The sequence below is a fragment of the Ornithodoros turicata genome, chromosome 1 (genome assembly GCF_037126465.1).
Source record: "Ornithodoros turicata isolate Travis chromosome 1, ASM3712646v1, whole genome shotgun sequence".
Lineage (NCBI taxonomy): Eukaryota > Metazoa > Arthropoda > Arachnida > Ixodida > Argasidae > Ornithodoros > Ornithodoros turicata.
This window is the reverse complement of record NC_088201.1, coordinates 178,105,878-178,132,948: the sequence shown is the minus strand read 5'-3', so window position 1 is coordinate 178,132,948 and position 27,071 is coordinate 178,105,878. Positions and strand designations below refer to the sequence as shown.

Sequence of the window (27,071 nt, the reverse complement as noted above, 5' to 3'; positions counted from 1 at the left end):
AATGTGTGTCTTAAATCACAATTTTATTACTTTTAAACATATCGTCACAGTCACATTTTACATTTAGCGCTATCCAACGACATCGTCACCATCCGGCTAGAGTAAAAAAAACAAAACAAAGAAAATAAAAACGGAGTTCGGCGCAAACACAACCCACACAAGCTTTCAGCGGTTTCAGTCAACGTTGCTTTCAGTTGCAGGATCAGGAAGCTTTAAAATCTCCAGCAATGTAAGAAGCACCAGGTTTTGCTTGCAAGCACCCTTACAGCACCCTTACTATTCACTTTGAAGAATTACAAAAGGGCTGCTCCGTCACTATGCAAATATGTTGGGATCCACGATTTTGATAGTATTCGATTTTGTCGTGTCGTATTTCTATACTCCAGGGTTGTCCAAGAAGACAAACAACTGGAGGAGCATCTTGAGCGGAACTTCAATAAGGAAGACGTAGTGGGAGTCATCATAGGCTCGAAAACATACAAACTTCAAACGAAAGAAAAACAAAGCTTCGTCTTCGTCTACAGGGAGTAAATTCCGTCTACACAGGGTCTAGATAATTCATCTTGTGTAGGATATTGCATGCTGTAACGTAATAACGTACTGCTGTAACGCATGCTGCTGTAATAACGCATGCTGCTGTAATAACGTGCATGACACAAGGCGGATTGTGCCTGTTTTGCACATTAAAAAAAAAAAAAAATACAATCAGGTCGGGGACCAGCAGCATGACAGAGTGTGCAGAAGCATCCGTTCGCAGGTGCTAGCCAAATTCGTGCTGAGCTCGGGGTTTTCTGGCGTATGACTTTCCAAACAATAGTGGGCACAGTTCTTTTGAAGTCGGCCCAGGACTCACAGTAGCCCCACCCCCGTCCTCCACTTGTTCCTGCTGCCCTTCTAGAGCATGCCACGGGCTGCATTCTTAGGCCCAGGCCTGGCCTGAGCCGAACCTTTCTTTGATTCGCTGGCCCAGGTCCGGCCCGACGGCTCCATACCAGCCCAATCCCCAGGAATTTTTAGGTTTTCCAGCCCAGTGTAGTGGGCTGTAAAAGGGGACCGTGGCTAACAAACAGTGGAGTAACATAGGCTGCTGCCCGACCTAGGCCTGGCCCCTCCCCATCGTGGTCTAACCTGAGCCTGGGTCAGGCTCGGGTTTTGGTAAGCCAGTGCAGCGCTCTAGTCCTCTCTCCACCTGTCCCCGTCTCTTGTTTGAGGTCTCTTGAAATATCTTGGCAAGTCACTTTGTCGATGGGTGACGCCATTTGATGTTGTACATTGCTAGTGCGCATTGTTGCTTTTCTCAGAACTGGTAAAATCACGAGAGGTAAATCCACCCTCGCAGCACCAAATGAGTCGGATAAACTACAGGTCCGTAGCATGGAGCAATATGGAAACGTCTCATTTGAGACTTGTGTTTGTGTCCTTTTTATTAGTTTACATTCTATTTTTATTTTTAGTATTTATTATTATTATTTATTTATTATTTTATTTATTTATATCATTATTATTTATAATTTTATATCAAAGACTAGTGGAAATTAAATAAAAAAGGATGTACATAAATGCGAGTCTCAATTGAAACTTGTGTTTGTGTGCGTCTTTTTTTCTCCTAATCTCAAGTTTTCGTTGTGGATACCTGACCTCTTTCTACATTTTTATCGTTAAGAATAGTGAGTTGCCATTTTAATCAGTAAGTGTTCTAATAGCGAGTTGCTATTTTAATCAGAAAGCGTGCAACATTTTCACGTTCTCTGAGCACACGGCAGTTGTTTGTGTAATGACCTTCTGTTCCCGGACCTGATTGTCCCCTTTTTTTTATCATTTCAGGTACAAGGGTGGCGACTGGTTTACTCCACATTAGTGTAGGCCCAAGAGATGCTTTCGCAAAGTCCCAGCCCTTGGGATTCACAGCCCAGAGAAATGCAGCTGCCTCAACAGTCCACTGGCTAACTCACAAGAGTAGAGCAAGCATCTTGTGGCAGGACAGGTGTAGAAAGAGGACTGTAGCAAAGTCTGCATCAAGAGTCGACACTTGTGGTAAAACGTTTTTAAAACTAGGTACTCGTATGGTGAATGTTTTATGCAACGTTACCGGGAAAATGTGTCATAGTGAGATATCAGTCAACTAGAGTCACTAAATAAGCTACGCTTCAGAGTATCGACACTGAGTTCCAAGATCGAGGATGCGCCATCTTGTTTCCGCACCACGCTACCCATGCGCATGCGCAGTTTAGTGCACGGTGCCATCTATCGTGTGCGGGTGAAATGTTCGTTGCGTTTGCAAGCGGCTCATCAACGTTGAGGGCCTTAAGCTCACCTTGACATCCTTGGGACGCTCTGGCTGAAAATAGTCAACCCTCGATTTATGAACACCCTCGGTTCCCCGAAAAATCGTTCATAAATCGAGGGATTGATAAATTGAAATTTCCTTTAAGTGAGTACTATCGAGCAAATGGAACAGTATTTCGGAGTTGGTATTGTGTTTATAATGCAGTATATTGTGTAATTTTGCTTTGGACCATGCCTTCTGCTATATCAATCTCACAAAGCACAGATGTTAGCGCATTCACACTCTGTTTATTATGCAATACTAAATAGTTTAATTTTGCTTTGGACGATGCCTTCCGCTGCGTCAATCTTGGAAAGAGGAGATGTCAGCACATTCGCGCTCAACTGGTCTCGGATTTCCTCTGGGGTTTTTAACCTACGTTTATTAATCTCCGGGTGACAGCGGACACCTTATTCATGAATTGAGGTCAGGAACACTTCTGCAAAAACCCGTTTGTTGTTCGAATTTCGAGGGGTTAAGAACCGAGGGTGCAATACCTGGAAAACGTTTTGTCTGTTCACGCGTCATTCATGAGACCACGAATAATCCCTTTGAAGGTTTCTGTTGACCTCGGAACGATCCGTTCATAAATTGAGGGCACAAACGCTGGGCAACTCCTAGTTGGTTCCCAGAAATTCAATTCATTATTTGAATATCGAGGCTCATAAAACGAGGGAAAAATGCATGTAAAAAGTTTAGTTCCTCGTGCTAGTGTTCATAAAACGAGGGAATTCATAAATCGAAGGTTCATAAATCGAGGGTTGTCTGTACGTGGATTATCGCACAACAATCATGCACCCTTTCTCTATCCCACAGGGAGCATTATGTTAGCCGTCTTTGATCCTCAACTAGGGATGGTACCGGTGTGGTGCGGAAACAAGATGGCGCTCCTGCTCTCCCTTGGACCTCAGTGTCAGTACTCTGAAGCGAATCTTATTCAGTGACTCTACAGTCAACTACATATGCAGATGGTGAATGTTTCACGGATGGAGGTGAGGACAGGTGCAGGTGTACCCGTACTTACCAGTGGGTACTCAAGCGGGTTTGTGATTTGTGGGTAGGAATTCAGTGTCACACCAGGTTGCTGGTAAAATGTTGGTATACCTGCGACACGTCCCACAGTGTGGGTAAGCACACGTTACCTTGCATCCACTACACTGACCTTCTGCGACCCATACTCGTTAATTTTGGCATTTTCCCTAGTTTCCGCCCATAAAAATACCCGAAAAACAACTTTGCCCAGGCCAGGCCCACTCATGTCAATCAAAGGAAGCCTGGGCCTCAACCTAAAAATGCAGCCCATGCAGTGCTCTTAGTCTGGATTATGCAGCCATCTTGACATTTTCGATAGGATCACCAACTTCCTGATACAACAGGGGTCGACTGTGCTGAGTTGGTGAATGTTTTGTGGAGTAATGTTGAGGAACATGTTACATTAAGACTTCAGTAAACTTAATACTGAAGCCGTGAGAATCTTACTTAATGTTCCTGAGGAACACGTAAGAACCCTGTAAGCTACGTGCTCGGATGGTGAACACGTGGTGGAATGTTCGAGAGGGACATGTCAAGGCAAGATGTCGGTGAACTGTGTACCCGGACGATAACCGTTCTACACTCTGAAAGCAGAGCTTCACCGCGTTGCACGCTCCTAGCCAACTGTCATCCCGAGTGGCATATCTTTCTTTCTCCTGACTTGCCGAAAATTTAGAGGAAACACCGTTCTTGTGGCATTACATGGTGTGACTTTTTCGGGTTAAATGACTTTCTCAGATTCTGGGCGGTAAAAATCGGGCGCTATTTTTAAATCTGTAATCCGGGGAGAAATCGGGCGATAATTGTGCCTTGGGGTGTTATCGGGAGTTTTTGTTTCTCCTCTTCTCTATTAAGTCCTTTCCTAATCTCTCTTTTTTCTTTTTGCGGAATCGTGACCTTCCAGCGGTAATCCCCGAAGGCATGGACAGAGTTGACACTCATGGGTGTATTGCTGGAAACGTAGGTGACCCGAATTGGTCGGAGGTCAGTTCGGGGGGGGGGGGGGGAATAACCGGGCGGAATTGGGTTTAACTTGAAAAAGTCACTCCCTATTTATAATTAGGGCCTGACTTTTTAGGGTTAAACCCGTATCCGCCCGATATTTACCCCCCGAACGAAATCTGTAAAATTCGGGTTTAACCCGAATCTACCCGGAAACATCCGGGTCGCGTGGTACACTCATAAGCGTGCATTAAAATAAAGTTTGATAACATTGCTAAACATTAGTTCCATGTTAAGACAAATTTTTATTAAACAAAAAAAAAAATCACCCGAATACACCCGAATTCCTGACGACAGAATATGCCGTAACAGGATTTAACCCGAATACACCCGAATTTTCAAATGAAAAATATCACCCGATATTTACCCCCCGAATTTGGCCATAAATAAAACCCGAAAAAGTCAGGCCCTATTTATAATTGCCACAAAAATGGCGTACGTCCCGGTTTTCGTCAAATGAAAGGAGAGAACGTTGTCATTCAGCATGATGGTTGGCTAGTATGATGGTTGGTATGCGATGAAGCAATGTCTTTAGAGTGTATGGAATCAGTCAGAACCTGTCGTATGGAACTTCCATAACTTACGAACCATAACTTCCATAACTACTATCCCGAGACTTGGGGGACAAAAAAAAAACGACAACACAACACACGGTCTCACTTTTGAGCAGTGATGGCCACTAACTACTTCTACAGTAGTTTAACTATAACTACTAACTACTTTGCGATGGAGCAGTTTAATTAGTAGTTCAACTACTTTTCAGGGGAGCAGTTAAAACTACTTCTTTAACTACTGCAATGTAGTTTAACTACATCTATAACTACTTAACGTTGTCCGCCAACACCAATCCCTTGTAGTGTTCTTGGACACCTAAATATGAATCACAAGCAATGATAAACTTTGGCTCAAGCCATTGCTACGATCGTCAAATACAAAGCTTGCGGCGGGATTGTTTCTGTGCCTACGCAATAAACTAAGTTGCAGAATTATTTCACAGCAAATGAGGCTTCACTAGACAAGCATTAAAGGTGAAGATTTTTTTACACATGCATGACACAATTGCTCTGCACCTCCGTCCTCATCATACAAGTACCTCAAGGTAAAAGTCGGAAGCACAATCGTGCCGTAAAGCTTGCGGCAAAATCAGAAGTAGTTGGCGCCTTCAGTAACCTAACTACTGCAGTGAACTACTTAAAATAGTAGTTTAACTAGTAGTTGCCACTACATTTCTGCAAGTAGTTGCTAACTACTGTTTAACTACAGTCAGGTAGTTTAACTACAGTGGACTCTCGTTAAGCCGAACCCGCTTAAGCCGAATTTCCGTATATGCGGAACAAAACGGAAGTATTTGGTTGATTCCCCATAGACACCCATGTAAAAAAAATTCGCTTAAGACGAACCGCTTCAGTCTGCCGCTTCGGTTAGCGCGAACCCTAGGCCGCGTCAGCTCCGAAAAGCTTCTGCATTCCGCCCGGCGTCAGCGCTGTTCTAAGCGCACTCACCCCTTTGACCCCCGGATGAGGAGCGGGAGAGAGTAAGGAAAGCACAATTGGTGGATTCTCCATGCAGCTCGAGGGGCGCCGGCCAATCACAGCACGACATCCCGAATGCTCCGACCACGACTTTCTCTGCTTTCTCTTCTCGCCGTCCATGTTGACAAGCGAACCTGTTGCACGTGCGTCTCTCTTTGCGTGGGGCATCGACGTTTTCTTCGCCATGCTAGCGCAGCAATGTCGAAACGGGCGTGCCAGTCGATTCCTCTTGAAACGAAGGTGGCAATACTGTCGGAGGTGAATTCTGGTAAGCTCTCGAAGACAGAGATTGCGAAAAAGTTTGGCATTCCCAAGAGCACGCTTTCGGGAATTGTGAAAGACAAAACTCGGATATTGGAGTCTTTCAACAACGGAGGCTTCGGACCGAAGCGAAAAAGGATGCGGACAGCTGCACACAGGGACCTAGAAGACGTCCTCGTCACGTGGATCCAGCGTGCACGCAGTGCAAATTTGCCTGTCAACGGACCTGTACTACGTGCCAAAGCTGAGGAAATCGCCACGCGTTTGGACATCGAGTTCTCGTGCAGCGATGGATGGATGGACCGCTTCCGAAAGCGTCACGGTCTGGTTTTCCGTTCCGTTGTTGGGGAAGCTGCAGCCGTCGACGAACCTGTTTGCCAGGACTGGCGGTCTTCTAGGTTGCGACAGTTGCTTGAAGAGTACGACCCCGCAGACGTGTACAACGCGGACGAAACCGCGTTGTACTATCAACTGCTTCCTGACAAGACGCTGACTTTTGTCGGAGATACGTGCACAGGAGGTAAGCACAGCAAGGTGCGCATTACAGTGCTTGTTGGTGCGAACATGAGTGGGACTGACAAACTGAAGTTGTTGGTGATAGGCAAGGCCAAGTCGCCACGCTGCTTTAAACACGTGAAGACACTGCCTGTGGACTATACGGCGAATTCCAAGTCATGGATGACTCAGGCACTGTTTGAGCAGTGGTTGCGGGGCATGGATCGTCGCTTTGTGCGAGAGAAGAGGAAAGTTCTTTTTCTTGTCGACAATTGCCCGGGCCATGGTGATGTCGCTGGACTCTCGGCCATCCGGCTCGAGTTTTTGCCGCCAAACACGACAGCAAAGCTTCAGCCGATGGATCAGGGCGTAATTAGCAGCCTGAAGCGACATTATCGGCGATCGCTCCTCCAACGCATGCTGTTGTGCATGGAGACTGAGAAAGACTATCAAGTCAACCTGCTAAGTGCGCTCCATCTTCTGGCACGTGCCTGGGATATGGTGACAGAAACCACCATTGCGAACTCATTCCGTCATGCAGGGTTTCTTGAGCACGGCATGCCTGCGCAGAATCTTGTTGAAGACTCTGAAGGAATGCAAGAGGACAGCGGAATGCTTTCTAACCTCCGCTATGCAGGTGTCTCTGTGGACATCGAATCCAACATCACTCTGGACGAAGATGTTGCTACCTGCAGGCAGGACACTATGGATGCCATCATTGAAGAGGTGCTACACACTGATGAACCCTCAAACACTGAAGTTGATGAGGATGAAGACCGTGATGTTGAAGTTGCACCAGTGACTTGCGATGCAGCTGAGAGTGCTCTCAGTGTGCTGCTCCAGTTTTTCCAGGAGCGTGAGGGGTCTGAGCGATATTTGAGCCAGATTGGACAGATGTCATCTTTTGTCACTGGACAACATCTTGCTAGACAGAGGCAGCGAAAACTTACGGAATGGTTTAGCTAGCCAACAACTGATGGACAAAAACATCTCAGTCTTTTTAAGGTTGTGCCATTGAAATAAATCGCTGGTTTTCTCTTGTCTGTTAATGTAAGTCTTTTGATATTAACTATTAGCAATTTAAGCATTATAGGCATGATATATTGGACACTTCTCTTAAGCCGAACTTCTGATAAGCCGAACAGATTTCTCAGGTCCCCTCAAGTTCGTGTAAAGGGGAGTTCACTGTACATGTAGTTAACTACTGGCCATCACTGCTTTTGAGACCTTGTCTGTGTTGTCATTTATTTTTTGTCCCCCGGTCTCGGGTTTTTAAGTTATGGGTCTATATCACTAGCTCGCTTGCTACCTCTCTATCCTATCGAATGGAACTTGTCGTACAGTGCTGGACAAAAGTTACGGAACACTCTGCGGTGCATTCCTTCCTCGGAGTGACATGCTAGCGGCGAATGGCACAGTACGGATTTACAGACATACGCTTGGTAACCCAGTCGCGTGTTTGCAAGTCCGTACGGTCATATTCGCCTCTAGCTTGTCACTATGAGGAAGGAATGCGCTGGAGCGTGTTTCATAAACTTTTGTTCAGCACTGTACATCTGGGTAATTCGTGTCGTGTAACGACGGAAGACACAGTGAAAGGTTTTGTGGAGTTTTTTTGGGCATCATGTAGAGATGACTTAGGGATGACTCAGATATAATATGGTAAAATGTACAGGGTGTTTCACCAAAAGCGATAAAAAATTCTAACTGGCTACGTACTCGCCGGAGGATTGTGGGACTTTCGGCAATTACCTTCTGGAAGCTTTGGCTGTCATTTTGGAAGGCCTTCGACAATTTTTAATTGAGGGAACTTTATTTGTTAACTTCGAAAATTGAGAAGCGAACCTCACTTTTTTTTTATTACAGTAATAAATCCTCCTAAGTAAGCTAAATGTGACTACCCGCTATGCTACCCTAAAGTTTATGGTACATTTGCCACTATTAAGGAAGGCTTTAGACAATTTTTTAATTGCAGGAAATTTATTTGTGTCAATTGAACTTTGAAAATTGCCAATAGAACCTCACTTTTTTCACAGAAATACGAAGTTCTCCGCGGATAACCACAGACTCAACAAAAACTAGGCATAGTATAGTAACAGAAATAGTTTGAAAAAAAAAAAGTAAAAGTGCTGCGTTAGCCCCACCTGCCTTGATTGCAAAAAAGCATGCGCAGAAGGTGTGGTGGGAGGAGGAAGTGTTCCCGCTTCTTGTTTTACCTTTCCTTCCCCCTTTTTGACTTTGATGCTGGTGACGACCGTCCAATCACAAAGCAAACAAAACGACCGTCGTACCACAAAGAAAACAAAATAAATGAAGGCGGTGACACTTCCTCCTCTAGCCACACATTCTGCGTGCGCTGTTTTGCGACAGTAAAGCAGGCGGGGCTAAAGCAGCACTTTCGCTCATTTTTTTCGACCATTTCTGTTGCTGTACCATGCATAGTTCTTGTTGTGTCTCTGGGTATTCGTGGAGGACTTCATATTTGTTTTTTTAAGACGTAAGGTAGGCTTTGATTGAAAAAAATAAATGGTCCTCAATTAAAAATTGACTAAAGCCTTCCTAAATGGCGTCAAAAGTTTGCAGAGGGTTATTGCCAAAAGTCCCACAATCCTCTGGTGAGTACGTCGCCTTTTAGGTTATTTTATCACTTTAGGTTAAACACCCTGTATGTACAGGTAATAAAGCTGACTTTCACTCTACTTGAAGCTTTTCTGTTTGGCTTACTGCTTCCATTTTGTTTCACTTCAGTGATGACGCCTGCAATGGCACAGATTAAAGAACCCCAGGACTGCTCTTCGAGTAAACATCTGGTCGTAGTGGTGAAGACTGAGCCCTACAATGCTACAATTTCAGAAGGGTGGGACGAAGTTGAACACAGCCATGACTCTTCTTCAGAAGGTGATATAAAATAGTCAGTTGATCCCTGGCAAGAAAACTATGCAACAGTTATGCTTTCTAGTTCTTTGTAGTGCATGTGCCAGTTCTCTTGATAAAATATGTGTTCTGCTTAAAACTATCAAAGTATAGCAAAAATCAACACTCAGATTATTTATCCTTGGGGGGCTTGTGGCAGAGTTAAACCCTGTAAAACCCCCGATCTTGCCTCTGATTTGCATCATCGTTGCTGTAGGTAATGCCCACAAATCCTCGAAAACTAAATTGGATGGGTCGACTCCCCAGTTCTAATCGCCCCATCTAAAGACAAGGTTTAAACCCACACTTGCTGCCCGAAAACTGCTAGACCATGGGGGGATCAGAAGTCATCACAACTACAGTCACCGTCCGATTTTTCGGACTCTGCAGGAATCGCGCAAAAGTCAGAATAATCGAGCAGTCCGCAAAAAAACGAATTTTGCTTCACAATAAACTTTACTAAGCACTAGTGGGCTGGAAAAATTTGTTGATGCTTTCCTAATGCGCTTCCAGCTCCGCCTGATAGCATCAGCTTCTATTTCCCGAAACGACATTTCGTCACTGCACGCTGACAGAGGCACCGCCGTCAACAAGTCGGCTTCGCTTAACGCATGCATGCTTTAGGTGAAGCTAGCTTTACAGCACTGTCGCGTGACTTGCAGGTGGAAAGCGCGTACTGGGCCTTTTGAATCAAGCGGTTGGAAGACGCAAAAGCGCTATGACAGACCTCTTCTACTCAGAGGAATAGAAAATGAACAATTATTGCCCATTTTTTTGCTTCAATGTTTTAGTTGGTTCATTTCTTTTGATACGAATTTCGGATGATACCAATATTTTCTGTCAACCAAGAAAGAGAAATTCGCTGTTTGGGCAAACAGAGTTCAAAATCAACAGAAAGAGTAGGGCCGGTTGGTACAACTCCATTTTTAGCAACAAGAATGAGGACACACGGTTAGACACTGAAGAGGAAAGAACGGTCGCAACTTTTAACCACTTTTACTGGAATGAACCGAATATGGAACCAAATACAAGCCTCTCATCCGTACCTTCCCTCTCTTCTTCCAAAAACATGGGATCAAGGTTGTGCCCAGTGTCAGGAACAAGCTGAGCTCATTACCGGGATGGGTCGCGGCAGAGGGTGCCAGTCCGACTTGCTGGGTAAAACGTAGGAACAGATTCGTGGAGTGTTGCACGGGTGTAGTGTGCTCCATACCAACGTCCTGCGGTCGAGAGTACGTAGGAGAAACCTCCAGGTGTTTGAATGACCGGATCCGAGAGCATCGAAACAAAGTGGACAAAAAAAGATGAAGAGGGATCTCGGCTTGCAGGCCACGTCATTTATTGTCGGTGTCAACCCCAGTACAACCTTAAACTAAAGTCTTATACAGATCTAAAGACGCTCATGTGCGGCATGTGTTAGTGGGTGTATCCTGTTTGAAACTTTTAAAAATAATCTTTCAAAAATAAACGCGTAAGTACCCACTGTTAAAAATTTATCTCCCAGAATATACGCTTAAAAATCAACGCACAAAAATAATTGCCGAAATATTCCCGTTTAAATAAAAACGCTAGGGAATCCACGGTTAAGAATATATCGTTAAAAATAAATCGTTTCAGAATCCCCCCAAATCCACCCTACAGTTGCTAGAGCCATGTGGTATGGTCCAAATCAAGGTGAACTGCAAGCAAAGAGCTTAAACTAACCTCACAGGACCAAACTATCCTAAACTATCCCAAACTAACCTAACCTAACATAACCTTATCTAACCCGGCGCAAATTGCGATCAGTCCGCCTCCGTGCTAGATGGTGAGGGGATTTTGAAACTGTTTATTTTTAATGGTGGATTATGAAACGGTAATCTCAAAGCGGGGATAGTAAGCAGTTTATTTTAGGAGATATATTTTTAACCGTGTATTTTTTAAGCGGATTATTCTTGAATGTTTTATTCTTAAGCGTCTATTCTAAATGGTGGATTTCGGGGACCCCCCGTGTTAGAGACAAAAATGATATTGCAACTTAAAGATAAGTGCGTCAGTGCAGCGACGGCGACCCTGACAGAGAAACAACGACATCTTATCAACTCCGGACGGGTGTTCTGAAGGGTGGTATCGTCTATGATTGGTTGTTGAAGCAGCGTGCGGTGCTCAGGTATGGAAGAAGAGGGGGAGGGTACGGATGAGAAGCTTGTATTTGGTTCCATATTCGGTTCATTCCAGTAAAAAGTGGTTGAAAGTTGTGACCATTCTTTCCTCTTCAGTGTCTAACTGTGTGTCCTCATTCTTGTCGCTAAAAGTGGAGAGTCCGAAATATCGAGCGACGGGGCTGCGCGGCGTCCAAAAGTTTGGACATTCATATACATCAACTCTGTGGGAGCCGCGTCCGTTCCGCAAGCGAGTCCGAATAGTCGAGTATGTCCGAAAAATCGGGTTAAAAAAATTGGTCGGCGACGACTGTATAACAGAGAATTTTGGCAGCTGTGTTGGAACTGTTACAGTTCTATCTCTCACACTTTTCTGAGACTATACGAATGCATATATGCAGTAGCTTTCATTATTGTGTGGTTTGCACTGGGCGCCATATGCATTTTTCTTTTGTTTTTATGTTATCCCCCTCAGTGTAAAGCCTCTGTTAGCACCTTTGAGGTATCTGTCAAATAAAAGGCATTAAATAAATGTGCTCATACAACAACATACATAAACTTTATTTTTAACAATGAAAACATGGCTAGGAAGCAAGCGAGCTGGTGAAGATGATGCATAATGTAAAAACCCCGATACTAGGGAACACGAAGGGACAGACACAACATGAAGTCTCAAACACAGCTTATTTTTAAGATGATGAATGAGGAGTTTCGTCGCCAGGGGCCGCTTCGGTTCGTAAGCTAAACACCGAGACCCTGTGTCCACAGATGGTGTCATGTGTATCATGCCGATTAAGCCAAAGGTTTATACCTGTTTCAATCAGGTTCAGTTCAGCCTGATTACATCCAAATTATTGAAGCAAAATGTAATATATCCGATATTTATCCCCATATTGTTGCTTAAAAATATACTCCGAAAAAGTTGAGCTCTCTTTATACAACGATACATTGTTGTGACTTTTGCAGCATTAACACAAACATAAGTCTGCAACTTAAATTTCGGAGTCCGGATGAACAATTAGGGCTGAGCGACACGCAATAAGCACTCATTCTCTTCTCATCAACGATCGTCCTCCACATAACCTATAAGTAGTCATTTTCGCGAAATTCGTGAGCGCTCGAAGTGATCGAGTGATCGAAGAGCGTTCGAAGCTCGATTCGTGAACGAGTGAATTCAAAGGAGCAATGAGGTGACATTTAACATTGCTCGAGATTCTGCCTCATCTGTCAAGCTATCCACCAGGAGTCACCATGCCAAATATTTTCGCTCTGTGGTGCGTTATAGCTGTGTAATCAAAATGCAAAAATCTCGTTAGTTTGGCCCCTGTTAATTCGGAATTTCGGATAATTCGGCTCCTCCAGTTGGTCCCATCAAAACTACCATGTATTTCTATGTCAGGAAACTCCCATTAATTCGCCAAAAATTTCAGCGGGCTCCGCATAATTCGGATTTCGGGCCGGACAGTCTGCTGTCACCAACGTGAAAAAGAGTGGCACATTAAACTCCTATTGAGATCCCAGCAGAAAATCGGCTGTCGCAAACGCGAAAATGAGCGGCGTAAGCTCTCATCGAGCGAGGTCATCACCCGATCTCCTTCTCTCTCCCTCTCCCTCTCTTATTGCACGCGTGCCACGTGCTGCCCTTCCTCGCAGCTCCTCGTGGTATTCGCACCTCAATGGGAACGTTCGGACTGCACATGGCATTGCTTGCTCACGCGAAAAGAGGAAAATACGAGGCGAAAGACCTTGAGACGAAAGTCGAAATCCTCAGATCCCCGAAGGCCGGGCTCTCTCGGTAATGCGGAGTAATTAATTAAGTAATTAATGCAGAGCAGCGGCTAAGTAATGTGGAAGTTCGGAATTAAGCGGAGCATACTGGGGTCTTGCATCGAAAACGAGGTGCAGATCCTCCAAGCTTATGAAACTGAAAAGTTTCAGTGAAAGAGGAAGACGTTCTGCACTGCTGCTCATCCGCGAGTTGAGGACGCACGTCTTAATTGGATAACCAACGCTCGTGATGCAAAACTACCGCTCAGTGGACCTCTGATATGTGCCCAAGCCGAAAAGTTGGCCCTAGCCACCCTCGAGGACTCTTCTACGGCGGCCCCGATGGTGCCTGTGCTGAGGAACTGCTTGCAGGCGTCCGAAAACTCATTATTTTCTTGCAAACATCCGCGAAACAGGCAACTATTGACCAATTTTTTTCATAAATAAACCTGTGTGAGCGCAGCACATTTTAGAAAAACAATAAAGATCAGCGTTGTTTGGCGTAAATTCGTTATTTTGGAAACTTTGGTAATTTGGATTTTTTTGCGGTCCCTTCAAATCCGAATAAACGAGATTTTACTGTATAACAGTCAGAGGAAGCAGCTGCGGACGACAGACGCTATGCTCACGGGACGTAGAAACGGCTCTGTGCCTTTTTCTTCTTCATTTTTTCTTCTCAGTTCGTGTGCCCCTTATACATGCTTGAGCTGTGTTGCCATACGCCACTGGTCATGTGAGGGAGGTAGCATTCGTCGCAATGTACTTTCTTCCTGCGATGCATTGGAGTTGGAGTTACGAAAGAAAAATGTGGAGATTGAGGCTCCTACAAAACACAGGAGCTGGCTGCTACAAAACACTTAAAAACAAAAATCAGTAAGTCTAAAAATTAGAGGCGATGCATTCTTTTTCACAAAGAGAATGATTTTTAAAAGGTGTGCGGAACGGAGCCCTTGCGCTTGCTCTGTAGGTCACCTACGCTCATCGTACTTTTGCAGGAACTCATTTTATTCGTTGCAGTAAACTCTGCACTGAAAAAACAAAAAAATTGGGGGGTTAGCTCAGTACTTCTTTGAAGTTCCGCGGAATATTTGAACCAATGACAGCAAAATGCGGAAACAAAATATGTAAGGAGTTTGACACAGGATACCGAGGCAATTTATATATGTGGTTTATTCCGCTATTACGGTGCATTGCCTCATAAAGTGTTGAGTTTTTCTCCGCTGCAACTGGAGACAGTGGTCCAGCCGTGACGAAACCCCTTGTGCGGATGTCGGCATCCTGTGATTCCAGAGCCTGGATCATCCGGCAAGCACGTATGGGTTTAAAGTGCCACTCCGGACTCAGGTGGGGTGGGCGGGAGGAAACAGCGTTTATTTTATTTAGTCCACGAAAAGAAAGTACCTCAAAATTCGGGTACAGCTTAACCGGTGCTAGCCTAAAGACAACAACAGAGATTGTGCAGCCGCTCCTGGTGAGCAGATTTGAGAACGACAGTGTCATTGACTGACACTGTGAACAAGTGTGTGAACTGTGTGTGTGTGTGTGCCAAGTGAACAAACTTTTGACCATCAGTGAATGCCTCCATTCAGTTCATTTGAGTTATTTGTTCAGTCTGAATGAACCATCCTCTAACAACGCATGACTACTGCAGTGCAGCTGACCGCATGTTCCCAGCAATCGCAATGATAGTGAACACCTGAGCACCAGACGCGTCAAAATAAAACTGCAGATGATGTTGAGTTTTAAACTGGAGTAATTAATGCACTGTGTTTTCATGTAAAAATGTGTGTGAATTATGTGAGCAGATATGCCACTTTTGTTAGTGTACTGAAGACTCGTCTGTGTTCTCACTGTTCGATCAATTTTTTACAATTTCAGAAGCAGCAGCAAGTACTGGCATACTTCATATTAAGGATGAACCCAGAGACATTTATGATCCAGCATCATCATGTTGCAACTCTTCAAATACCGAGTTCAACTTCAGCACGACTACAGTTGAGCCTTCATCTCACAATGCAGTCCCAGACACTGTGGATGTTCGACCCACAGATTCCAAGCCCCGCGACTGTGCCCCAGGCCAGAGCAAGACCCAAGAACCAGGGGAATCCTCAATCTCTGACCACGAGAAGAACAGGACGTACAAGTGTAGTGTTTGTTCAGCTACGTGCATTGACGTGGGCCACTTGGAAGTTCGCCTCAGCGCTGACAAGGCGAACGTGCTAACCTGCAACATATGTCAACAGAAACGGACGCAGACAGGCGTGAGGTTGTACAGGTGCGATCTGTGTCCTGCACAGTTCAGCTACAGCGCAAACCTGCGGCGTCACATGCGGACACACCCGGAAGAGAGGCCGTACAAGTGTGATCTCTGTCCTGCAGAATTCAAACGCAGCATATACTTGCAGAACCACAGGCAGATACACACGGGCGAGAAGCCGTACAAGTGCAGCCTCTGTCCTGCAGAGTTCAGCTACAGCAGGAACATGCGACGTCACAGGCAGAAACACACGGGAGAGAAGCCTTACAAGTGTGATCTCTGCCCTGCAGACTTTAACCGCAGCATATACTTGCAGAACCACAAGCAGAAACACGTAGGCGAGAAGCCGTACAAGTGCAACCTCTGTCCTGCAGAGTTCAGCTACAGCACAAACCTGCAGAGCCACAAGAAGACACACACGGGTGAGAAGCCACACGAGTGTGGCACCTGTCACGCAAAATTCAGCCGCAGCAGAGACCTGCAGCGGCACATGCTGACACATACGGGCGAGAAGCCACACAAGTGCGATCTGTGCCCTGCAAAGTTCAGTCTCAGCGCAAACCTGCAGAGCCACAAGCAGACGCACACGGGTGAGAAGCCATACAAGTGCAGTCTCTGTTCTGCACAGTTCACCAAGAAGTGGAGTCTGCGCCGCCACGGTGTGTTACATGCCAGCGAGGATTGTTACCAGAAGCAAGAAACGATTTCTACCCGAAATCCATCAGAAATGAAAACATACTCAAAACTATTTTCGTTACCACTACCAGCAAAAGAAACAGAATTGAAAGGACAGTAACAGGAATCGTAACGGAAACCTTATTTTTGGCCCTACTTATTCCGTCCTGATTGGGCAACCTCACTTTTTTTCTTACATTTCTCGCCCACAGCATGTTATCGCCCAATACAACTAGATGCATGATGAGTGCTGGTGGCAGTGATGCTGGTGCAAGCGTTGCAGAGGCCAGTTCACACTACCATGCGTACAGTCAAAGTCCTTTACAACGCAGTCCAAGGGGCCACGGAAAATATTTGTTGTAAAGGTGACTTCGTTAAAAAAGACAGTGGAGCGATATTGCAGTTCAAACTGACTGCAATAGTCACGTTGCAATAGTATGAGGGTAGGCTCAGGGAGAAACCTATCACGCACGTGTGAAAACGTCTGCCGCTCCAGCGGTGAGCAAAGTCCAAACGCAGAGTCGTGGGCCCTATTTTGGCATCAGTTTCCGCTGTGACAACATATTTCTCGGAACGAGTTTGAATACGAACCGTGCGTAGGGTTGCCACCAGGCTGGTATTATACCGGCACGGCCGGTTATTTGCGCGCTCTGCCGGTAGGAAGGTGATACCGACAGCCTTTTGCCGGTATTTCTGGCTCAAGACCTTTCATAAGGGCTTTTACGGGGTTTTCCCTTCAACATTCCACTACAGCTTGAATAAATCTGGAGCACAGACCCAACTCTGCAGTCACCAGTCATTTTCTTAGTTATTCATTATTATGATTATTCGTTGTTATTATTATTATCATTATTATTCACAACGTCTTGTGTTCAGAGGGGACAAGAGCAGTGGTTGTGCAAAGCTGTTGGTGGTTGTGTCGAGCCAGCTAGAACGTTCCTCACCCATTTTCCCTTTCCTACGACCCTTTCCTCCTTTCCCTCTATTCCACCACCTCTCCCTCAGCCGGTATTTTTCACTCCGAAAGGTGGCAACCCTAAGGGTGCGGAGGTTACGCTTCGCGGAGCCGATGACCGGTGTCGTATTAGCGCAGACTCTGGAAGAAACCTATCACGCATCGTGTGAAAACGACCAAAGTCAAGTCCGACCACAGAGTCGTAGGCCCCCTTTAAGTTTCGCATCAGTTTCGACTATGACAACAAATTTCTGGGAATGAGTTTGAATACGAGCCGCGCGGAGGTTTGTTTACGGCACTCTTCGTGGAGCCGATGACCGGTGTCGCCACCGTCGCGGGCAGTGCGGTTCTTATTTCTGAATGCACAGCACCGTAGAGCCCGGTCATGAACTGAGACGCCTCTTGACACATGCAAGCTTATTTACTCATTTATTTCTTCAGACTAAAAAAACTTCGTTACCTTTTTTTTTTTAACAAGTGTGTTCAAAGCACCACACTTTCAGTTTACCAACGTGTCAGTCACAATACCAAAAAAAAGACAGCAGTCCCTTTCTTTTGTGCGTTCAGCCCCTAGTGAGTCAGTGGCACGGGGTCTCTGGAGGGACATGACCTCCGTGTCCTCCGACAGCGTTGCTTCCGATTAGAGTCGCTAAATAGGGGCCATTTAGTGACTCTACCTCCGATAATGCCATCACAACACCTGCGGAAACCGGAAACAACAGGCGTGTGACTCAGGTGACGAGGGGGGAAAACAGCAGTCCCTGTCTTTTGTGCGTTCAGCCCCTAGTGAGTCAGTGGCCACAGGGTCTCCTGAGGGACATGACCTCCGTGTCCTCCGGCAGCGTTGCTTCCGATTAGAGTCACTAGATAGGGGCTATTTAGTGACTCTACCTCCGATAATGCCATCACAAAACCCGCGGAAACCGGAAACAACGGGCGCGTGACTTAGGTGGCGAGGGGGTAAACGACGCTGCGCGACATGCTGGCCCATTGCCACGTGTCGGGAGCATTTTCTTTTGAAACTTCGTTGTATGGGTCGTGCGCTTCGGCAATCGGACCGCAGAATTACTTCCTTATTTCGGTAGTTTCGTTGTAAAGGATTTCGTTATAAAGGTTCTAATTATACATTGCACCCTATGGAGCGCTGACCGGACCATAAAAAACGTTCGTTAAAACGGTCTTTTCGTTAAAAAGGCATTAGTTATAAAGGCGTTAGTTATAAAGTACTTTGACTGTACTTGAGTTTCAATTCTAAGTCAACCCATGTCAAGCCGTATAGTTGTGACTCTCTGCATCTAGAATGCTTGTTTGTAGTGTTGGACGTAGTGTCTAACCTCTCAATCAAGTGTCAGTGCTCAAGGAAGGTCGTCATCTCCCTTCATACTTTTTCATACTTGCAGTATAACACGGGAAGTATAGCTGGGAATACTGTGTTTCATGTGCTAAGATAAAACTCACCATAGCTAGACAACGGAAACACAGCCCAAAACAGAAATTGCTAAGAAATGATAACAAACAAAATATCTACTTCAGGAGCAGAAACGGGAACATTTTTATTTTCGTTAACAATCCTTGCATACACGTTGGCGAGAAGCCATGCAAGTGCAGTCTCTGTCCTTTGGAATTCAGCAGGGGGATACACCTGTGGTGTCACAGTGTGAAGCATGGGTGAAAAGCCATGCAACTGCAGTGTCTGTCCTTTGTAATTCAGCAGGAGGGCGCACCTGTGGCATCACATGGGTGAGAAGCCATGCAGGTGCAGTATCTGTCCTTTGGAATTCAGTGGGAGGGCGCACCTGTGACATCACATGGGTGAGAAGCCATACAGGTGCAGTATCTGTCCTTTGGAATTGAGCGGGAGGGCGCACCTGTGGCGTCACAGGGTGACACATGGGTGAGAAGCCATGCAAGTGCAGTCTCTGTCATTTGGAATTCAGCGGGAGGGCGCACCTGCAGTGTCACAGGGTGACACATGGGTGAGAAGCCATGCAGGTGAGGTCTCTGTCCTTTGGAATTCAGCAGGAGAGCACACCTGTGACGTCACAGGGTGACATATGGGTGAGAAGCCATGCAAGTGCGGTCTCTGTCCTTTGGAATTCAGCGTGAGGGCGCACCTGTGGCATCACAGTGACATGGGTGAGAGGCCATGCAAGTGCAGTCCCTGTCCTTTGGAATTCAGCAGGAGGGCACACCTGTGGCATCACAGGGTGACACATGGAAGCCATGCAAGTGCAGTCTCTGTCCTTTGGATTTCAGCGGGAGGGCGCACCTGTGGCATCAGTGTGACATGGGTGAGAAGCCATGCAAGTGCAGTCTCAGTCCTTTGGAATTCAGCGGGAGGGCGCACCTGTGGTATCACAGTGTGACATGGGTGAAAAGCCATGCAAGTGCAGTCTCTGTCCTTTGGAATTCAGCGGGAGGGCGCACCTGTGGCATCACAGTGTGACATGGGTGAGAAGCCATGCAAGTGCAGTCTCTGTCCTTTGGAATTCTGCGGGAGGGCGCACCTGTGGCGTCACAGTGTGACACAGGGGTGAGAAGCCCTGCAAGTGCAGTCTCTGTCCTTTGGAATTCAGCGGGAGGGCGCACCTGTGGTGGCACAGGGTGGCACATGCAGTCTCTGACCTTTGGAATTCAGCAGGGGGTTACACCTGTGGTGTCACAGTGTGACACATGGGTGAAAAGCCATGCAAGCGCAGTCTCTGTCCTTTGGAATTCAGCAGGAGGGCGCACTAGAGTCACTGTACCCGGGGGAAGAGTATCGCATTCGCTTTCCCCGTGCCGCCGCCTTCCTCATTCGCCGAGGCGCGTCACGTGGTGCGTTTTCCTCCTCTTTGCTTCCAACCTCCCGCTGGGTCTACGGGGAACGCAATAGCTGGGACGCATGTGCGCGTATGTTCGTGTGCCGCTCTTGGTTTTTGGTACGTGAAATGGATCTCAGACAGCTGAGGAACTACGAACAACCATGTCTGGATGTTGTGCTGCAACGGGACAGAGTGAGGCAAAGCATTTTTCTGCATTCCGACGGGCAAAAGTGACGAGACGCGTAGGTCGGCACAGAACCTGCCGGAAGAACTTCGCGCCTACGAATAACATACGTTTGAGCGAGGTAAATTTCGTGGCGGGTTTATTTTTCATTGCAGAACCTTTGCACACAGTATTGAATAACAGTTCAACTGTGCGAAGAACAGCCGAGCGTATCAAAGTAGTGCTTGTTGCCTGCGGTGCTAACAAAACGCCACTACCAGGACCACTTCACACGCGACGACTTCGAGGACAAGGATCGAGATTCGAAAGAAGTTGAAGTGGACGGCAGTCCCAAGCAGTTTTGCATACCGGACACCTACGAGGCTGAGGAAGGCTGCTATCCCCCGTTCTTCGCACGCAGAGTTCTCCGAGGAGTCAGCAAAAGACTTGCACACTGAAGTTGATGACAACATAGTGTAAGATCAAGGTGCAGTGGAGGATGGTAATGCGTCGAAATATATGTAGATATGCACTATGAAAATTATTGAAACTTATGAAAACTATTCTTAAATACTGATCAAGGGGCAGTGGAGGATGGTAATGCATCGAAATATATGTAGATATGCACTATGAGAACTATTGAAACTTATGAAAACTATTCCTAAATATTGAGCTGTAATTGTGAGTGAATCAACTTTGCAGAGGAAGACAACACCGTCACAAATTTCTGTGACCAGAGCATCGAGGAATATATGCGCAGGAAAAGCCTGCAGACAAGTCATGTGATGGTCCCCTCGACGAGGTCGCAGTCTTAAAAGAAACAAGCAAAGGCTGAGACGGAATGTAGTGACTTGAAGCTCACGGTCTACTCCTCATGGAAGATCAACTGCTTGCGTTGGAGCGGGGGATTGGAAGAACAACCCACAGCACTTTACATGCGCGTGAAAAAACGTTGGCATTGACATAGTCATTGAACGTGTGAAATAGAAATTTAATTGCGAAGAGATGAGAATAAAACTGGTGGAGGTTATTTATGTCAACCTGAAGCTGCACACACGAGCACTATAGTTTTATGTCCACAAAACAAGTGAACTAAAAGAAAAAAAACCTGATCTAACGAGCGTAAACGGGACTCGACGATGCCTTTTAGAGGCGAACACGCGCCAACATAATTCGTCTGTTAGCTACAGAACACAACAAACGATACTGTAGTGACGCTTGTGCCCTGTTTCATTAAGTATTAGCCGATTCCCACCACAGGAAGTCACAAAATTTTTGGTGCACAGCCGCGAAATCAACGCGATGTAACACTGACTACAGCTATCCTAACATGCGATCCGCGGCGGCTTGGAAGCAATATGGCTGCCGGAGCGGCCGGAGCAGACGACGCGGAGCGGTTGCGGTACTCTTCCCCCGGTACAGTGACTCTAGGGCGCACCTGTGGCATCACATGGGTGAGAAGCCATGCAGGTGCAGTATCTGTCCTTTGGAATTCAGCGGGAGGGCGCACCTGTGGCATCACAGTGTGACATGGGTGAGAAGCCATGCAAGTGCAGTCTCTGTCCTTTGGAATTCAGCGGGAGGGCGCACCTGTGGCATCACAATGTGACATGGGTGAGAAGCCATGCAAGTGCAGTCTCTGTCCTTTGGAATTCAGTGGGAGGGCGCACCTGTGACATCACATGGGTGAGAAGCCATGCAGGTGCAGTATCTGTCCTGTGGAATTGAGCGGGAGGGCGCACCTGTGGCGTCACAGGGTGACACATGGGTGAGAAGCCATGCAAGTGCAGTCTCTGTCATTTGGAATTCAGCGGGAGGGCGCACCTGTAGTGTCACAGGGTGACACATGGGTGAGAAGCCATGCAGGTGCAGTCTCTGTCCTTTGGAATTCAGCAGGAGAGCACACCTGTGACGTCACAGGGTGACATATGGGTGAGAAGCCATGCAAGTGCGGTCTCTGTCCTTTGGAATTCAGCGTGAGGGCGCACCTGTGGCATCACAGTGTGACATGGGTGAGAAGGCATGCAAGTGCAGTCCCTGTCCTTTGGAATTCAGCAGGAGGGCACACCTGTGGCATCACAGGGTGACACATGGAAGCCATGCAAGTGCAGTCTCTGTCCTTTGGAATTCAGCAGGGGGATACACCTGTGGCGTCACAGTGTGACACATGGGTGAGAAGCCATGCAAGTGCGGTCTCTGTCCTTTGGAATTCAGCGGGAGGGCGCACCTGTGGCATCACAGTGTGACATGGGTGAGAAGCCATGCAAGTGCAGTCTCTGTCCTTTGGAATTCAGCGGGAGGGCGCACCTGTGGCATCACAGTGTGACATGGGTGAGAAGCCATGCAAGTGCAGTATCTGTCCTTTGGAATTCCGCGGGAGGGCGCACCGGTGGCATCACAGTGTGACATGGGTGAGAAGCCATGCAAGTGCTGTCTCTGTCCTTTGGAATTCAGCGGGAGGGCGCACCGGTGGCATCACAGTGTGACATGGGTGAGAAGCCATGCAAGTGCAGTCTCTGTCCTTTGGAATTCAGCGGGAGGGCGCACCTGTGGCATCACAGTGTGACATGGGTGAGAAGCCATGCAAGTGCAGTCTCTGTCCTTTGGAATTCAGCGGTAGGGCGCACCTGTGGCATCACAGTGTGACATGGGTGAGAAGCCATGCAAGTGCAGTCTCTGTCCTTTGGAATTCAGCGGGAGGGCGCACCTGTGGCATCACAGTGTGACATGGGTGAGAAGCCATGCAAGTGCAGTCTCTGTCCTTTGGAATTCAGCGGGAGGGCGCAGCTGTGGCGTCACAGTGTGACATGGGTGAGAAGCCATGCAAGTGCAGTCTCTGTCCTTTGGAATTCAGCGGGAGGGTGCACCTGTGGCATCACAGTGTGACATGGGTGAGAAGCCATGCAAGTGCAGTCTCTGTCCTTTGGAATTCAGCGGGAGGGCGCACCTGTGGCATCACAGTGTGACATGGGTGAGAAGCCATGCAAGTGCAGTCTCTGTCCTTTGGAATTCAGCGGGAGGGCGCACCTGTGGCGTCACAGTGTGACACAGGGGTGAGAAGCCATGCAAGTGCAGTCTCTGTCCTTTGGAATTCAGCGGGAGAGCACACCTGTGACGTCACAGGGTGACATATGGGTGAGAAGCCATGCAAGTGCGGTCTCTGTCCTTTGGAATTCAGCGGGAGGGTGCACCTGTGGCATCACAGTGTGACATGGGTGCGAAGCCATGCAAGTGCAGTCTCTGTCCTTTGGAATTCAGCGGGAGGGCACACCTGTGGCATCAGAGGGTGACACATGGAGGCCATGCAGGTGCAGTCTCTGTCCTTTGGAATTCAGCGGGAGGGCGCACCTGTGGTGTCACAGGGTGGCACATGCAGTCTCTGACCTTTGGAATTCAGCAGGGGGATACACCTGTGGTGTCACAGTGTGACACATGGGTGAAAAGCCATGCAAGCGCAGTCTCTGTCCTTTGGAATTCAGCAGGAGGGCGCACCTGTGGCATCACATGGGTGGGAAGCCATGCAGGTGCAGTATCTGTCCTTTGGAATTCAGCGGGAGGGCGCACCTGTGGCATCACAGTGTGACATGGGTGAGAAGCCATGCAAGTGCAGTCTCTGTCCTTTAGAATTCAGCGGGAGGGCGCACCTGTGGCATCACAGTGTGACATGGGTGAGAAGCCATGCAAGTGCAGTCTCTGTCCTTTGGAATTCAGCAGGAGGGCACATCCGTGGGGTCACAGGGTGACACATGGAAGCCGTGCAAGTGCAGTCTCTGTCCTTTGGAATTCAGCAGGAGGGCACATCTGTGGCATTACAGGGTGGCACATGGGTGAGAAGCCATGCAAGTGCAGTCTCTGTCCTTTGGAATTCAGCGGGAGGGCGCACCTGTGGCATCACAGTGTGACATGGGTGAGAAGCCATGCAAGTGCAGTCTCTGTCCTTTGGAATTCAGCGGGAGGGCGCACCTGTGGCATCACAGTGTGACATGGGTGAGAAGCCATGCAAGTGCAGTCTCTGTCCTTTGGAATTCAGCGGTAGGGCGCACCTGTGGCATCACAGTGTGACATGGGTGAGAAGCCATGCAAGTGCAGTCTCTGTCCTTTGGAATTCAGCGGGAGGGTGCACCTGTGGCATCACAGTGTGACATGGGTGAGAAGCCATGCAAGTGCAGTCTCTGTCCTTTGGAATTCAGCGGGAGGGCGCACCTGTGGCGTCACAGTGTGACATGGGTGAGAAGCCATGCAAGTGCAGCCTCTGTCCTTTGGAATTCAGCGGGAGGGTGCACCTGTGGCATCACAGTGTGACATGGGTGAGAAGCCATGCAAGTGCAGTCTCTGTCCTTTGGAATTCAGCGGGAGGGCGCACCTGTGGCATCACAGTGTGACATGGGTGAGAAGCCATGCAAGTGCAGTCTCTGTCCTTTGGAATTCAGCGGGAGGGCGCACCTGTGGCGTCACAGTGTGACACAGGGGTGAGAAGCCATGCAAGTGCAGTCTCTGTCCTTTGGAATTCAGCGGGAGAGCACACCTGTGACGTCACAGGGTGACATATGGGTGAGAAGCCATGCAAGTGCGGTCTCTGTCCTTTGGAATTCAGCGGGAGGGTGCACCTGTGGCATCACAGTGTGACATGGGTGCGAAGCCATGCAAGTGCAGTCTCTGTCCTTTGGAATTCAGCGGGAGGGCACACCTGTGGCATCAGAGGGTGACACATGGAGGCCATGCAGGTGCAGTCTCTGTCCTTTGGAATTCAGCGGGAGGGCGCACCTGTGGTGTCACAGGGTGGCACATGCAGTCTCTGACCTTTGGAATTCAGCAGGGGGATACACCTGTGGTGTCACAGTGTGACACATGGGTGAAAAGCCATGCAAGCGCAGTCTCTGTCCGTTGGAATTCAGCAGGAGGGCGCACCTGTGGCATCACATGGGTGGGAAGCCATGCAGGTGCAGTATCTGTCCTTTGGAATTCAGCGGGAGGGCGCACCTGTGGCATCACAGTGTGACATGGGTGAGAAGCCATGCAAGTGCAGTCTCTGTCCTTTAGAATTCAGCGGGAGGGCGCACCTGTGGCATCACAGTGTGACATGGGTGAGAAGCCATGCAAGTGCAGTCTCTGTCCTTTGGAATTCAGCAGGAGGGCACATCCGTGGGGTCACAGGGTGACACGTGGAAGCCGTGCAAGTGCAGTCTCTGTCCTTTGGAATTCAGCAGGAGGGCACATCTGTGGCATTACAGGGTGGCACATGGGTGAGAAGCCATGCAAGTGCAGTCTCTGTCCTTTGGAATTCAGCGGGAGGGCGCACCTGTGGCATCACAGTGTGACATGGGTGAGAAGCTATGCAAGTGCAGTCTCTGTCCTTTGGAATTCAGCGGGAGGGCGCACCTGTGGCATCACAGTGTGACATGGGTGAGAAGCCATGCAAGTGCAGTCTCTGTCCTTTGGAATTCAGCGGGAGGGCGCACCTGTGGCATCAGTGTGACATGGGTGAGAAGCCATGCAAGTGCAGTCTCTGTCCTTTGGAATTCAGCGGGAGGGCGCACCTGTGGCGTCACAGTGTGACACAGGGGTGAGAAGCCATGCAAGTGCAGTCTCTGTCCTTTGGAATTCAGCGGGAGAGCACACCTGTGACGTCACAGGGTGACATATGGGTGAGAAGCCATGCAAGTGCGGTCTCTGTCCTTTGGAATTCAGCGGGAGGGCGCACCTGTGGCATCACAGTGTGACATGGGTGCGAAGCCATGCAAGTGCAGTCTCTGTCCTTTGGAATTCAGCGGGAGGGCACACCTGTGGCATCACAGGGTGACAGATGGAAGCCATGCAGGTGCGGTCTCTGTCCTTTGGAATTCAGCGGGAGGGCGCACCTGTGGTGTCACAGTGTGACACATGGTTGAAAAGCCATGCAAGTGCAGTCTCTGTCCTTTGGAATTCAGCGGGATGGCGCACCTGTGGCGTCACAGGGTGACACATGGGTGAGAAGCCATGCAAGTGCGGGCTCTGTCCTTTGGAATTCAGCGCGAGGGTGCACCTGTGGCATTACAGGGTGGCACATGGGTGAGAAGCCATGCAAGTGCAGTCTCTGTCCTTTGGAATTCAGCAGGAGGGCACATCTGTGGGGTCACAGGGTGACACATGGAAGCCATGCAAGTGCAGTCTCTGTCCTTTGGAATTCAGCAGGAGGGCACACCTGTGGCATTACAGGGTGGCATATGGGTGAGAAGCCATGCAAGTGCAGTCTCTTTCCTTTGAAATTCAGCAGGGGATGCACCTGTGGTGTCACAGCGTGACACATGGGTGAAAAGCCATGCAAGTGCAATCTCTGTCCTTTGGAATTCAGCAGGAGGGCACATCCGTGGGGTCACAGGGTGACACATGGAAGCCATGCAAGTGCAGTCTGTCCTTTGGAATTCAGCGGGAGGGCGCACCTGTGGCGTCACAGTGTGACACAGGGGTGAGAAGCCATGCAAGTGCAGTCTCTGTCCTTTGGAATTCAGCAGGAGAGCACACCTGTGACGTCACAGGGTGACATATGGGTGAGAAGCCATGCAAGTGCAGTCTCTGTCCTTTGGAATTCAGCGGGAGGGCACACCTGTGGCATCAGAGGGTGACACATGGAGGCCATGCAGGTGCAGTCTCTGTCCTTTGGAATTCAGCGGGAGGGCGCACCTGTGGTGTCACAGGGTGGCACATGCAGTCTCTGACCTTTGGAATTCAGCAGGGGGATACACCTGTGGTGTCACAGTGTGACACATGG

The 27,071-nt window shown here is 48.1% G+C and overlaps 2 protein-coding genes across 5 annotated transcripts; both read left to right on the top strand.

Moving 5' to 3' along the window:
- Positions 1-131: 131 nt before the first annotated feature.
- Positions 132-18,868, top strand: LOC135378818 (zinc finger protein 501-like). Of its 4 annotated transcripts, none has more exons than XM_064611919.1 (5): positions 132-229; positions 1,825-2,034; positions 3,143-3,238; positions 9,397-9,546; positions 15,348-18,868. In XM_064611919.1, exons 3-5 carry the CDS (start codon positions 3,151-3,153, stop codon positions 16,520-16,522), a joined length of 1,413 nt encoding a protein of 470 aa, XP_064467989.1. In that variant the 5' UTR covers positions 132-229; positions 1,825-2,034; positions 3,143-3,150; the 3' UTR covers positions 16,523-18,868. The 4 variants fall into 4 exon arrangements, with proteins under 4 accessions (XP_064467989.1, XP_064467991.1, XP_064467990.1 ...); XM_064611920.1 differs by lacking the exon at positions 132-229 and adding an exon at positions 596-1,155; XM_064611921.1 differs by lacking the exon at positions 3,143-3,238.
- A 2,813-nt stretch (positions 18,869-21,681) lies between these two features.
- Positions 21,682-25,890, top strand: LOC135390971 (zinc finger protein 888-like). Its single transcript, XM_064620994.1, has 13 exons — positions 21,682-21,777; positions 21,821-21,937; positions 22,538-22,654; positions 22,778-22,894; positions 23,018-23,134; positions 23,178-23,294; positions 23,803-23,991; positions 24,194-24,310; positions 24,381-24,470; positions 24,514-24,630; positions 24,674-24,792; positions 25,364-25,646; positions 25,690-25,890. The coding sequence occupies exons 1-13, from the start codon at positions 21,682-21,684 to the stop codon at positions 25,888-25,890; spliced, it is 1,797 nt and encodes a 598-aa protein (XP_064477064.1).
- The last annotated feature ends 1,181 nt before the right edge of the window (positions 25,891-27,071 follow it).

What these genes read in the sequence shown, in the direction of transcription:
- LOC135390971 (XM_064620994.1), top strand. Translation starts at nt 21,682, where the DNA reads ATGGCTGCCGGAGCGGCCGGAGCAGACGACGCGGAGCGGTTGCGGTAC. An exon ending in GGCATCACAGTGTGACATGG is followed by an intron (nt 24,471 to 24,513) that starts GTGAGAAGCCAT and finishes TTTGGAATTCAG; the next exon opens with CGGGAGGGCGCACCTGTGGC. An exon ending in GGCATCACAGTGTGACATGG is followed by an intron (nt 25,647 to 25,689) that starts GTGAGAAGCTAT and finishes TTTGGAATTCAG; the next exon opens with CGGGAGGGCGCACCTGTGGC.
- LOC135378818 (XM_064611919.1), top strand. Translation starts at nt 3,151, where the DNA reads ATGTTAGCCGTCTTTGATCCTCAACTAGGGATGGTACCGGTGTGGTGC. An exon ending in GCTCTCCCTTGGACCTCAGT is followed by an intron (nt 3,239 to 9,396) that starts GTCAGTACTCTG and finishes GTTTCACTTCAG; the next exon opens with TGATGACGCCTGCAATGGCA. An exon ending in CCATGACTCTTCTTCAGAAG is followed by an intron (nt 9,547 to 15,347) that starts GTGATATAAAAT and finishes TTACAATTTCAG; the next exon opens with AAGCAGCAGCAAGTACTGGC.